Source organism: Rhipicephalus microplus, chromosome 3, assembly GCF_043290135.1.
Source record: "Rhipicephalus microplus isolate Deutch F79 chromosome 3, USDA_Rmic, whole genome shotgun sequence".
Classification (NCBI taxonomy): domain Eukaryota; kingdom Metazoa; phylum Arthropoda; class Arachnida; order Ixodida; family Ixodidae; genus Rhipicephalus; species Rhipicephalus microplus.
Window position 1 is genome coordinate 257,111,512 of NC_134702.1, and position 14,880 is coordinate 257,126,391.

The 14,880-nt window shown below is 42.7% G+C and overlaps 1 protein-coding gene across 1 annotated transcript in view; it reads right to left on the minus strand.

Annotated features, from left to right (window-relative positions):
- LOC119168537 (endothelin-converting enzyme 2) overlaps nt 1–14,880 on the minus strand; it is a 260,418-nt gene that overhangs the window by 131,497 nt on the left and 114,041 nt on the right. Inside the window, exons 8-9 of the mRNA XM_037419939.2 lie at nt 6,762–6,854; nt 3,130–3,204 (exon numbers count right to left, since the gene is read on the minus strand). Coding sequence (XP_037275836.2) covers nt 3,130–3,204; nt 6,762–6,854 — 168 coding nt within the window. The remainder of the gene's footprint in view (nt 1–3,129; nt 3,205–6,761; nt 6,855–14,880) is intronic.

Below are 14,880 nucleotides of genomic sequence, written 5' to 3' on the forward strand. Positions count from 1 at the left end.
CTGTGCAGACGTAACTGGCAATTGAGAAAGACTTTAGTGAACTGTGGCTGTTAAACCAGCAATGGAAATCAGGGTTCCACATTCTTGTTTGCCCTCTGTACGTAATACTTGGCCAGTGAGTTTATTTAAACACGATAAAATTATTTAGGTTAAACTGCCATGTTCCTTAAATACAGTTCTTTTCTGCACACAGCAGGTTTATTGTTGGTATGCTATCCTAAAGCTTCCACCTGCAGCCATTTGGTTGAGTAAACGTTCAAAACACTTCATTTTACCGTTTGATAACTTCCAACAGAACAAATTATCTAACGACACCATGTGTTACAATACAACTGATGCTCTGTGTACTGAATGATCATGAATTTTGCGCAACGTAGATACTTGCATGTACTATTCATGCATATAACCACCCTTGCACGAGCGAGGAATCTTCAGTATTCTACCAAAAAAGGAAAGAGTACCGTATTTACTCGATTCTACCGCGCCCTCGATTGTAACGTACACCCGATTTCCACAACGAAAAAAAAAAAAAAGAAGTAAGACATCGATTGACACGCGCACCCATTTTTCTCCCTGGCCCGCTCGATCACATCACTCGAAAAATTAACTCCTTTTGGGAGCGTCTTCCATTTAAATAAAAGGTACGGGGAAGCTTGTGCCTATCTGACGTGTAACAGAGCATTGCCGTCACTGTAGTTTTACCGTGGATCGATGTCAGCACGCGAACTTGCTTCGCCCCCTTCTTCTCGACGGTTGTGGTGCCAGGAATGTCGAAGTAAAGAGGCGTCTGATTGGCCTTCCCTATTTGCCCCAGCAGGTAGCCGTTGTGCCGCAAGTTTAGGACGAACCTCTGAAAACTGTGAAGCTTTTTATCGTACTCCTCCGGGAAACTTTTAGCATATGCCCGTTCACTTTCGGAGGAAAAAGCTTTTCCTCTTCATAAAGTTTGTTAGCCATCACCTGCTCGCTTTAAACTGGCTCCGCATTAGCCCTTTTTTTAAGGCTAACTGCATAGCTCGCACTTGGAGCAGTTCTGTCGTCACGGGCCACTGTGCCGCCCGCTGCTCAAGCACATACTCGCCGAGCTGCTCTTCAATTTGCAAAAACCGACCCTGCTGTGGTCCACTGAGCCTTTGCGTGAAGCTTTGCTGTCGACAATCTTCTGCTTTTGTTTCCGCCAGTCCTGCACGCACGTTTCAGGAACTCCGAATGACCGCGATGCGGCCCGATTTCCGTCCGTTTCTGCACACGTGATGACTTTTCTTTTAAAAGTGGTATCGTGGTGCACTCAAGTTTTTGGAGTCGGCCCTTCCATGCCGTCGATGCAAATGCACTACAAGATGACGAACTCCTCAGCACACCTACGAAGTGCTGCACATAGGAAACACATAGGCAGAAATGGCCAACGCGCCATGCCGACGCACGTAGGGGGTGGCCATTTTGAAAATGCTAATGGCAATAGAATGACCGCATTCATTTTTTTTCGTACTCGGTTCTAACGCGCATGCGCTTTATGAACTCGCTTAACCATAAAAAAGGTGCGCGTTAGATTCGAGTAATTACGGTACCTTTCTGAAACATTTTAACCGACCTTTCTGGGCTTATTTAATTCTCGTCTAATGTCCTGTTTTCATACTAAATAACATGAATAAATACACAAATACTAAAGTTATTTATACAGGGACGGTAACATCAACTTTATATTCCTTCTAAAAATGGCTGTTTCACACTTGTCACTAATTGCAGAGGCTACGCTGCCAGACTACTCACAAAGCCACGGGTTTGATCGATAGATGTGCAAGAGGGCTGTGTACTGTGCAATGTCCCTCCACAGTAAACACCCGATTGTCTAAATTTCTGAAGGCAATACAGCAGCGTGGCTTATAGTCATATCGATTATAGTTTCAACTCTAGATATTATTTGCAGCAGAGTCGTCATTGTGAACAAGACAAACTGCATAAGAATGGGAGTGTGAGCGAGTTGGCATGCGTTCATCCCAAAGATCATCTCCAACACAGCAGCGCCTGTCTTTATTTCTTTTTCTACATCGTCGTCTCAAGTCCACTGCATCAACAAAGACGAACGGGACAACTGACCCTTTTCTCATCACAGCCCCAAAGCACGTCAAGAAGTGTTCAATCAGATTAATGTTTTGCCAAAACTTGGTTTTAAAGCCCCTGAACACACAGAAAACTTCCAATGAAGAAATATCCCATGACGGGACTTGGCACCGCCAAAGTATGCCCAGAACAACAGCTCAGTGCGCTGCTCCTGGGCACGCCGAGAATCCAGGCTGACGATTTCGCAGTACCTCTATTAATATGTATGCACGATCACAGCAAAGAGCTCGTGCGTTTGCGGAACAAGTGAGACCTTAGAATGCATGCATGATTGATGCGCGAGCACCAACAATGCAAGTACTGCCCATTGCTGAGGCAAGCGTTGCCCTTCGTACTACATCTCACTCAATCTCAATGCTACACCAGCATTACTTCTCTCAACGATGACAAAACCTGGCCGCCTTTCCCAGCCAGTTTGCAAACCAAATATTACCTAGAAACGTTGGCAAGTACTGAGAATTGTGTAATGTTATTTTCGTATATTTCTTGAGTGCACTTACGAGGTTTTCACTAGTTTTTACTGATTGTTGAGTTTTCGTATAGTTTTTTGCCGTCTGCTATCAAATCATGTTTGCTATGCCGCCGAGCGTCCTCTCAGTCCCTCACTAATAGCACACACCTCCAAGATCTATGACACCAGGTCACTCCACTCTTGTGTAAGCTGGCAGAATTGTGAACTGCGGTGCGGTGATAGTTGGGTGGGTGCAGCAAAAGAATATAGCAAAATGCAGCCAATAGTCTGCAATAGCCCAGTCTGCAAGAGTCAGCAGTACAACGAGCAACTTTCTTTTCATTATTTGTAGCCCTTCCAAAAATACATTCCTTTTCAAAAGTATGCTCGCCGTTTCTGGGTGTGCATGCATATCTTGCTTTCACCCAATCATAGCCAAAGCAGCAGATGCTGCCTTTCGCCTACTTGAATAAAATGATGCCATCCCATACAATTGTTCTCTGTTAATCTTTCATGACATCTGATTACGTACTTTTTTGCACTAGAAAATGACTCACGTCTAAATAGAACTGGTCCAGCTGTCTTGGTTTGTCCTTGAAAGCATAGCCCACCTGGAAATCCAAACTGGTCAGCTGCACAGCCAAAAGGAAACGTGTTAGCACCTTATGGAAGCATATTTGGTGAGAGTGAGAGGATTTGTACACCAAAATTACAGAAAGAATCTTTTTGTCAAAATCATGAACTCTCTCATTTTGAAGACAACTTTACTGAAAGATGTTTCCCACTTCAGAGCATTCCTGTTTTCCTGGGAGAGTGCAAACCAGAATGCAGAGACTACATACTGTTTGAGTTATGCAAGAGTTTTACTCTCGTGTTCTTGCAGAATGACTTTTGTCTCGCAGTTTTTAGACCACAACTTTTAAGACAATTAGTTAAGTTGCCATAAAAAGATGTGCATGCAGTGAAAGCTTTCAAGTAGAGTCTACTGAATGTTTTAGTATTCAAGACTAGCTGTTCGATCTTTAGATTATGTAGTGCTCATTCCAACTTTGCCTATTTCTCGAGTTGTTCTGCAATAATTTTGATCACCCGCTGTGCCAAGAGATGCATGCATCAAATATATGGGACACAATTGATGAGCAGTTAAATGTACACCACACTGTTTAGGAAAGAATAGTTCTACAGGTAATTAAAATCAGAAGATCACTTGAAGAGAGAGCAATGATGTCACATAACGATATCAACATGACACCACATATATAGATAACCAAAACTTGTGACGCCATCCTGTCAATCAATCACAGGTGTGCCTATATCAAAAGCAAATGGAGCTTTCTTGCATATGGTACTTGTCTCGTCAGCTAAGCCAGCTTGAGGCACTGCAGGGGAAACATGTAGTGACAACAGTGTGCTCGTCAGCTCTGCTCGTCCACCACTTTCACCGAATGGAGGGGTCTGAAGTTTTTGGTTTAAAGGCTGCACTTATGTTGTACACTGGCCTCATAATGTAGAGTTCACTGACAGAAGCCTGTTAACTTTGTCAGGGGTAAGAGAGTCTGAATTGGGAGCAAGTTTTCAAACAGCAAAGTTTCATTTTTGGAGAAGAAGAACCCTGCTTTGAAGCAGTTGGTGGCATTTATCATGTCATCCTGGGAGCTTGAAAAGACAAACTTTTAGCAACATGGGGGCACCAGTTCCTATTTCAATTGGCTAAAATTGCACATACCACTGAAACAGATTTTGAAGGAACTTTTTGAACAAATTATCGCCAGATGTGAACTGCAGTACCTTTTTGTATACCACGTGACCTATCTAGCAGTCATAAGAAACATATTTTAAATACTTGAAGTTTGAAAAAGTATTTTAAAAAGGTTTTGTTGAAAACTAGGCTCCCAGGAAACATTTAAAAAAACACATCACACTCAAAAAAAAAAACTCATAAATTGTTACGGCAAGAGAATCATAGAGACTTAACAGTCGGCGTTCATTTAAAGAAAAGCCTGACATGATAGTGTGAGGTGTACTGCAAGCTTTTAACAGACAACAAAAGCGCGCTGCACCGCTGTTTGCGGCCACCTCATGCGAGACCACCTTCAAGACTGCTGCACAAACAAACTATCTCGTAAAACGCATGTGTATGGCACTAAGTGATAAGCTAATGGTACTGATAATGCCAATCCACTCAAGCAACCACACATTATTAATACGGCCCACGCTGGCCTGTTCTATTTTCTTTAACATAGTAGGTCGTCACTGTCAACGAAAAACTCCCGGTAATACATCGACTTGCGATTGTAGCCCGCACCACTTCGCGAATCATGCAGCGCAGGTATAAAATTAGTGTCTACGCAAACGAACCGCCAAACAAACAGAGGCCAGTTTTATTGTGAGAAAATTGAAAAAAAAATAAAGCCAAGATCGTTAGTCACACTGCAAAATGGCTGCCGACCGAAACACCGGTAGAACAAAAAGCTAGGCCAACAAGCTCGTGTAGCTCGGAGTCAGCACGCAGCGACGCCTCTTAAAGTGCTTGTTGCAAGTTTTGATTACGAAATGGAGCAGTAGCAAATCATCATTCATCTGTGCCACACGATTGCCACCGCTTCAGGAGTCCCGAATAAAGCACCAAGAGGCCCGCTAATATCGTTTGCATTGGTTTGAACGTGCATTCTGTCACCATGGCTTCACAAATAGCCAAGTGTTTCTCTCTACCCGTAGAAACCAATGGGTGCATTTCATATGTGATGGCTTTTTTAAATGCAAAACGCAATGAGAACTGGCTTGTCTGAATATAGTAGCTAATGGGCGTAAACTGGGAATGGGTTACATGCATTCTGTCGCTCACAGGATCTATTTAAACAACCACTGTGTATGCGCCAGAGCATCTAGGAGACACGTCGGATGCAAGGAAATGACTCCATGTTTACAGTTACTTGCTGACGGCGAACGCACGTGTAGGTGACCGCACGCAGCAGCGACGACAGGAAAACTGCAGCGACCAAAAGAACTCGCTACGCACAACAAAGAACCAGATAGTCAACCCTGCAACGCTTGCCACCCGACTCGGTGGTTTTTGCTAGGCAACAGCGGCACTAGAACACCCAGCCTAGCTTGTAGAAGCAGCACACCCAATGCACGGCAGCACATCTTTGCGGGGCCACGCATATTTACAACAGTTTAGAGGAGATTATGAGGGCACCATGGGAGCTTTCATCATCAGAAAGGTGCCAACTAAAAAAGAATAAACACGCTTAATTGCGTGTTATTAGTCAACGTGGCCCTTTTTTTCTACTGAAGCTGAGGTTGGCACAAAAATTTTAGCTTTGGAGGCTGTTCTGGAGCAGTCCGATGCAACTTTCACGGTTTTTATACTTTTGGAGCAGCTTGGTGCAAGAAAACAGAAATGTATCAAAAACGCGCAATATGTGCAGGTGTCTCACCCCTGTTTAGTGTACCCTGGCACAATGCACAAGGCTGTTATTAAATCAAAAAGTGCCAGGCCTGTGTGGAGCTTTCAGCACAGTCACAACAAAAGCTGGAAAAACGGCCTTCTTTTCTAAGCATTCTTTGGGTAACAGCTATATGAACACTTGCAGTGTACCCACTATGCCATAAATCATCACAATTTTCATGTAGTAGGGAAGCACTCACCATGCCATCCTTCATCCTTCTTTGGAGAAGCGTGGTGCCCGCTACACACATGCAATTTTTTGATACTGTGGCTAATGACAATGAAGAATTATGGCTCAGATGGCTCAGGCTTTTGTAATGGGTAGGAGCATTCGACGATTGACTCGTTACCCAATTCACATTATACGACAGCTTGTTGTTCCTTTGCTGTTATAAAACGGTTTATTACTCATATTAACGAGACTTCTTTCCTGACAAGAATCCTGCCTAGGATCAGTCTGCAATAAAATTTTAAGCACCACCGTGGCTCCCTGGTAGAGTACTGGGCTGGCATGCAGCGGACCTGGGTTTTAAGCCCATTGTGTGTTCTTATTTTGTGCAAAAGTGGTTACAAACGCCGGCGGCGGTAGACAATTGCAGTGCATGCAACCCCTCTTGTGATCTCATAATAGCCTTCTCTGAAAATATTTGAAAAACTTCTGAGCGATTTAGTCCAAAAACTTACTGCAGGCATACCAGTTTGTTTTCCTCATTTTATAACCATGTAAAAAAACCACACCTTTTCTCGAAGAGGGCTTTTTTCAGGCAGCCATGCAACTTCACCGACACTTTCAATGGCTGACGTCTTCACCCGTCGAGCAAGAGCCTCAGCCTGCGGAAATAAAAAGTCATTTTATAATAAGGGCAGCAAAAGTGTGTAATGAATGTTTTACAAGACACTTCAAGTAGTACCCTCAGCAGAAAAGCCATCTGCTTCCATCTGCTTCCAACGTGAAAGGCTGCTAGCCATTTAAAAAATTTACTCCGCATGAATAATTCATTTCGAAACATAAAATGAAACCAGATGTATGATGTGGTTATATCTGTGACCACAGCCACTCACAGTTTATTTTATTGCACTACCATATTTACTCGCATAATAGGCACACTTTTTTTCCAGAAAATCCGGATCCAAGTTTGAAGTACGTCTATTACGTGGGGTAGAATTCGCAATCATTTTATTTCCGACAACCCCACAAGACAAGGTATGCATTGCTGACGTCACAAATACATCAACACTACAGTTGAAACAATATTGCAAAAGAGTGGCTACTTGGGTTGGTTGGTATTGCATTTTTGAAAGAAATATGCTTTTTTAGTGCACAGAAAATGTTTCAGAAAGAAGACAGATAGGACAAAGCGCGCACTTACAACCATCTTATTATAAGCACAGATTGCGGGGGTATATATACACGGAGTCAAGAGGGCAAGGAGATGACACACAGAAAAAAGGAACAAATGATGACGCATGCTCCAGACCCTCTTATTCCAGTCTTGAAATGAAAATTAACCAGAAAAGATACTTGCATTTATTGTTCAACAGATTGACAAATGGGACACTTGCACACTCAGTTTCTGCCTTGAGAATCAAAAACGCTTCATGTACTTCTCGTACCCTCTTGTCCTTACATCTTGCCATTACTTGGCATTCATCAAACTTCGGGTAGCACCCACATTTCGCACAGTGACTTGCCAATTGGCTGCCCACTGATCCACGCATAAGATTTCCGTGCTTCCTAAGGCGATCGTTGAGACAGCGCCCCATCTGACAATTGCAGCATCGGCCACATGATAAATAAATGAGATACACAATGCCTATTTTGCTTGCAATGCCTACGAACATTTTTGCATACTTCTTATTGCACCCGACACTTGATGGTCCTTCGTAGTTAACTGTTTTACATAGAGAGCCCAGCTTGTTTTTTGCTGTGAAGACAACCTTTACCCCAGTTTTTTCAACGATTCTTTTTATTCAGAACGAAAGTTTGTGCACATCAGGAATGGCAGACACTTTTGGTTCTGCCTCATCCTGAGATGTGTTCTGTGCATTCCTCCCCTGCTTCAATTCATTCATAAGTGACTCTGCGACTCTGCAATGCCTGAGAGCAATTGATCAGGAAAGCCTGCTTTCTTAAGTCTGTGAACTTGGTTGCCAAAACTGCTCTGAACCTGGTGGTGACAAGACCTTGACAATGCTGCCATTGTCAAGGTTTATCTACCACTGACCTTTAACTGCGTTCTTTGTAAAACTGCAGTAATGCATCATAACCGTGACATCAGCGATTAATTCCAGAAACACCTCATATCTAAGCATCCGTCCCATTTGGTGCTTTTCCAATAACACAAGTGCGATTTTGTACATGCCATACCACACTCTCAGGTGGCGACTTTACCCCAAGCTTCATAAAACGTCGGCGTCGCTCATAGCATCCACCAATACCCAAAACAAGCTCTCTGCAAAACCTTCCTGTTTCGCGTGCCTTTCCCTCTGTATTTTAGGCTCGCCCTGCGAATAATTGTGGCCGGCCAAGGGGATGACACAACGCCGGTAGTGTTTCCCTCCGGTCGGGCAGTGGTGCTCAATGACTGCAAAATTTCGCGATTAGGTGACCTTAGCTGCCTTATCCCAAGCTCAACGTCCAATTAGTCACGCTCTTCTGGCTGTCACATCGCTTTTTCTGGTTTTGCACTCACTGTATGACTGCTACAGCTACCATAAGCATCTATTACCACAAGGTTTCGTTTATTCATTAATGATAGATGTCAGTTGTCGGAATAGACATGTATGACTAAGGATCAATCTTGATGCACCCCCGTTAAAAGGTGCAATAGCAGTCAAACATCTAGGGACATTGGACAAGCTCTCTTATATCAACGTACAAGAAACACTAAACTACTTCTGTAAGGACTCATTTTACTTTCGTGTTTTACCGATTCCTATGACGAAGGGATACACCATAGTTGTTGTTTTTTTTTTTTTCATTTTCCCTCGCTCCAGTTAACATAAGAGGGTGTCGAATTGCAACCGTGCAAATACAGAATAGGTCAAGTTTAGGGTGCACCTATTATGCATAGAAATAAAAAAAATAAAACTCATTTCTCGCGACCAAACTTGTGGGGGCGCCTATCATGCGAGTGTGCCTATTATGAGAGTAAATATGATAATCTACAACAAATCTTACATAGATCAAGAACCAGTACACCTAATTAGAAAAAAAAGCATTCCACATGTTTAAAATGTGCTTATTAAATGCAACAATGGTACTCCCAATCCTAGAATTGAAAAAGCATGAGTGTCTAATTGAATTGGATAATGATCCACTTACCAGGTTTTTTTATAATACAGGTAACAACTACAAGCTAAAATAAAAGAACAATTCACTGCATGGGCAATGTTGATAATCAGCTCTTCCAACTATTTAAAAGCACAGATGATCGCTCATCACAGCAGTAGAACTTCATTTGTATGCCATAGGATTTTTCACTCCATAAAACAAAGTGCAGTCGAAATTCGATGCTTCATCCAAAGTGCTGAAAAACATTGGGGACCAATGCTCTCTCATTTTTCCCCAATGATCTGAAATCTAGAGTGGTTGTGTTACACAGTAAATGTGGTCATCTGGGTGCTGCTCACAATCCAGAACATGCCCTGTGAAGATTAACACTAACTTAAGAGCACGCAAGCTTGATAACTTTGCATGTATGCATGTGCGTATTTGGCTGGGTATGCTTGGCGTCTACAATAGCAGGACTCGTAGAACAGGCAAGGTTGATCACCAGGAACAAACAGCTTGCTTTTACTCCAGAATAATGTAATGACAGCAGAATTCTTCCATCATTATGACCTTAGCGTCAGACTGCTTCCTAGCGATTATGTCCCATTAAACATGTCCCAAAAATCAATACAAGTTCCTTACTTTTTACAAGTATTACACGTCTACTGAATACAGTGTGATCCACTTAGATATAGCTATATAGTATCCGTATAATGATCCGATCCATCAGATATCTAAATTTCCGTTGCCCCAAAGCAAAAGCCAATCACATGTAACAAACAATCATCAGCGACATACTGGTAAAATGGTAGAATACCGGCATCCCAAAAGGTGGCTTGTACAAAAGTTTGTTTGGAAATTCCGTAATGACAAACCACTTTCAACAGAATGATGCACCAAAGTGTAACAAGTGCCAAAAACAGGCCCCCGTCAAGAAATATGAGAGAGAGGGCATTGTGTGCGGCAATGTCTCACTACCATTATCACAATCACTGGTATGGTTGCAGCCACGATTGTTGTGCACTTCCTGGCAACAGCTTCTTATGTCTCACTACCATTATCACAATCACTGGTATGGTTGCAGCCACAATTGTTGTGCACTTCCTGGCAACAGCTTCTTAAATGAGTTCCTGTATTTGTTAAAGGTGGCATTTGGTAAGCCAAGGTGATATCAGTGAATTTATTAGGATAGCCTGCAATTTCGAAGTCCGAAGCCTCACAAAAAATATAGGTTTTTGCAGCCAATGATTTATTCTACAGTAGGCTCCCATAAACGGAACCTGAAGGAACCAGGAAAGTTCCGTTTGGCGAGAGATCAACGAGAGGATGCATAATACGAGCACAAAACCAATCTTGCCAGAAGCACTTGTTCTGTTTAGGCAGCAGTTTTATTTAACATATTTTCATTTACTGAGAGTCTTTTGTATCTCCAAGGCTGGAGATGTCCTTCCGAATTAAAATTTCTTCACAAATTTCTGAATTTTTCCTGCCTGCTCAAATAATTTTATGGCTATTTATGTATATTCATAAAAGATCGCAGCATATCCACGGAGTGAATTATGAGGAAACGGACGAAGCTTTGGAGGGTTTTATCGATAAAACTGTGAATACGTTCGCCTGTCTATCTGTCCATTCGTCCTCTGCCTGCCTGTCTGTCTGTCTGTCTGTCTGTCAATTCGTCCTCTGTCTGTTTGGCTGTCTGTCTGTCAGACTAGCACCATCAGTTGAGCTATCTATAAACTAGGTGGTTACAAACCGGTCACAGCAGAAAGACCGACCTACAGCTTTAGAAGCTTCGCCCCTAATATTAAAGTTCAGTGTTTTTTACCAAGGCTAGCATCGTTTGACATAACTTAGTGTCGGTGGCTTACCGTATCATATGCAAAGTGATGCAAATGTGTCTGTCTTTTCTTATTTTGTTTCCGGGTCCAGATTTAATAATACTCAGTTATAAAAATAGAATTTTCCAGTTTTGTCATTATTGTTGAAAGTGATTTGTCCTGTAATCCTCTTCTTTTCTGTACTGCATGATGGTGGTAACAGAGCCTCATTATCGAGTGATAATGGTCTTTTACGTGGCAAAAACTGCAAGCTCTCATCGCAATATGCAAGCACTCCCACATAATTCATACAGCTCCACCACATGAAACTTGAATCCACGTGCCATGACCCTGGTCATAAATATGTTCTTTAGCATGCCTCACTGTTGCTCAAACTTATGTAAAAAAAAGGCTTGATTGCTTGAATTCACTTTTTGCCTCCTACCAAAACTGTTATTATCTTTAAAAGAAGAATTATTTTTCAGGAGTCTGTTTATGGATGTAGGCAATCATTTTATAATTGTGTGCAACGATTTCAGTTTAAACCAAGTACCATATCAATACATGTGCATTACAGCATCTGCTTCTTTTAGTACACTAGATTTGGCCTTCCCTCCTGACCCTTAGATCAATTAGTCTATTCCTAATGTGCCCTCAGTGCATTTCAGCTGCGTCCTGGTGCTTTTATATTCCTGAAGCACTCTTGTAAGTGCCTAAATGGTCAACAAATTCGTAAATAATTTTTAAATAGCAAAATACCACAATATCGAAACTCAACCGAGTGCACTTCTACGTGTGACGTATGCGTTTGCCCGAACTTTCCTGAATGCTCATTTCGCATGCCAGATGGCACTACCTCTCCCCACCGTCCAAGTTTGTGCCTGCAGTGATCGGCCAATACAACATGCTGTTATGGTGAACATATGAGGAATCGTATGCAGCCAGCAATGCAACACCACTTGCCACCCATTGTACGCCCACCAACATGGAAAAGAAAATCGCGCGCTCAACCAAGGAAATGCCGGCCAAACCCACAAACTTCATAGCAGACGAGCAGATGCCGCAGTGGCACATCACTTCCGTCACTTCTACCAGGCAAAATTCAATTAAGTTCAATGTCACACACACAATGTTGCCGTTAATTCTGACAAGCGAGGTGAGTGTTTGGAGGCAAGTTCCAAAGTTCAATTGAAAAAAATTTGCGAAACTCTCAAGCCTGCAAGTTAGCATGAATGGTGCAAACGCGCAAATGAATGTACCCTGTGAATTTCATTCATATGCATTGACCTCAAAAAATCGCAAGAGTTGGGTTTTAAGATAAGGCTGACATTGGCTACATTGACCCGACGAATGTAAAAAAAATGTCAGGGTTCAACCATAAATTGAACCCCAGCATTCTGCGTGGCAAGCAAGTATTCTACCAAAAGCAAGTACCATATTTACTCGCATAATTTGAGCACTTTATTTTCACCCTTTCGGGGCCCCAGGAAGCGGGTGCACAAATTCTAGGTGACCTCGCTAGAGTGTACAAAATATTTTGTCACAGTACATACGTCTAAAAAAATTGGAGCACTAACTAAGTGTACTTGTTAGTTTAGAAGATGTAGCATGTACTTTAAAGGGACACTAAAGGCAACTGTTAAGTTAAAGTTGATTGTTGAAATAGTGGTCCAGAAATATCGTAGTGTTACTTTTGTGCTAAGAAAAAGCCTATTTTGAAATAAAATCATGTTTTAGTAGTCCGCATTGGGTTAGCGCACTTCAAATTACCCGCCTTAAAAAGCGGACTAACTAGACCGACTCGCGTCACTGCTGCCGTGCAGAAAGTTGCCGGTCTTTACTGCACTAGTAGCAGCAGACCGAAAGCAGTGGGAGCCACAGCAGCAACAACGACTATTGATCAATTTTCTGCCATTGGCTTCAAGATGGCAGACCTCTTTGTTTCAACTGCGCCCCGCTAGATGATACGACCTGTCCCGTGCAACCACGCGAAAATCGAATTTTCGAGCCACTCGTGCCATTCCCCATAGTAACGTACGGCGTTTTTTTTTTTTTTCATGAACCAAACAGAAACGAACAAGCAGCATTTTATTGCCTCTTTTGATGTATAAAAGGTTCTTTATTTAGTACGGTTGGATCAATTACTAGTGAATTGTAGGCGGTCCATCTGATGTCTTCGGGATCATTTTGAAAATGTCCTACTGCGACGCTTGTGTTTTTTTTTACCTTAATTTCTCGGTAAGTACGGCACTGTAGTTGATAATATTATCGCTTTAGATGTTGTCATATATTGAGCTTTCCTTCTGACGTATATTGTTATTTGACTTTAGTGTCCCTTTAACCAGTCAGATCCAGTCACGCGCAGTCTTGTGGGAATCATTGATCACAAAGTACCATTATTAGTCATCGTCACGGCCACTGCCACTGCCCTTCCAAAGAGCGTCGTTCTCAGTTTTGTGGAGCGCATTTGAATCCCCCTTTTCTTGAAGCTCTTCGCAACAATGGTGTGAGAAACTTGGTCCCATGACACGGCGATACCGCATGACTTGAGCATTCCCACATAACTGAAAAGGCCTCTGTCTATGTCACGAAACTTGCATTAGCAAGCGCGCACTGTTCTGCTTTCTTGTGTACCGATCGTGCCGTTCGTCACACATTGAAGTACGTTATCTTGAAGTGCTTTGCGACGACACAATTCCCGTTTTCTTAAGCAAGATTTACAACAGTGACCTTTGATTTTACCGTATATGTAATTACTGTAGTACATCCCAAGAGAACCATAAAAACGTGTTGGCTGGATTGCGAAACCTAAACTTCCGAAATTGACCAAGCGTGCATTACAGCACAAACGCAGAGAACGAGGGGAACAGTTGGCACGACAAGCCCTGGAGCTCGCTCACTCGCTTCCGGTGCAGAAAGTTGTCCATCGTGACGCGAGCACGCATTCTCGCAGCGGTAGAAAGGAGGAGATAGAGGGAGGCAAACGCTCAACCAATTCCAACGACCTGTCAACAGCTATAGGTTTGAGTGTTCATGTACAGTATTCTTGGGGACCCTAGTTCGGGGGAAGTCTGTCTTCGGAAGAATGGACTGTGCACTTACAGCCTATTTGACTGCGCCTGTCTGCTCGGCGAGGGCCCGTCCGAAGCATTAGAAAATCTCTACGTAAGCGCGCCTGCGAGCTGGCTCGGGCGGGTTGTGGAGCGCAAAATATGCGAGTAAATATTTTTTAGCAAAACTGGCAAACAGGGTTGTGCCAGTTTATTAGGGTTCTGCAAACTATGTGAGGGTGCTAATTATGCAAGTAAATATGGCATCCCACCAAGTCTCACAATAGCTTTTCAAATTGTTAAAGTGGCTGCTTGTGCGTGTTGATACGACATGTTGGAAGAAAACAGTGCAAAAAACAAGAAACCAGATAAGGGAAGACACATACAGGGCACTGACTTACAACAAAAATTTTATTCTTCAAACCACGCATATGTGCATATGCAGTGTAACAAAAAAAAGAAGAAACAAAAGTGATAGTCGCAGATAAATGAGAAATGAACATCCCAAAACCATTCTTATGGCGTGTGCAATCAACCAGATGAAAAGGCAACATCCTTTTCTGATAGGGCAACCGGAGGCCAACTCACGCATGCCCCCCCCATCTAGCTATCTTCAGGGCCTCCAGTGTTTCATGGGTAAGCTGGTCCCGATGACCTTTCACAATCGCACATGAATAAAAATCATGGGTACACCCACAATCTCAGCAATGAAT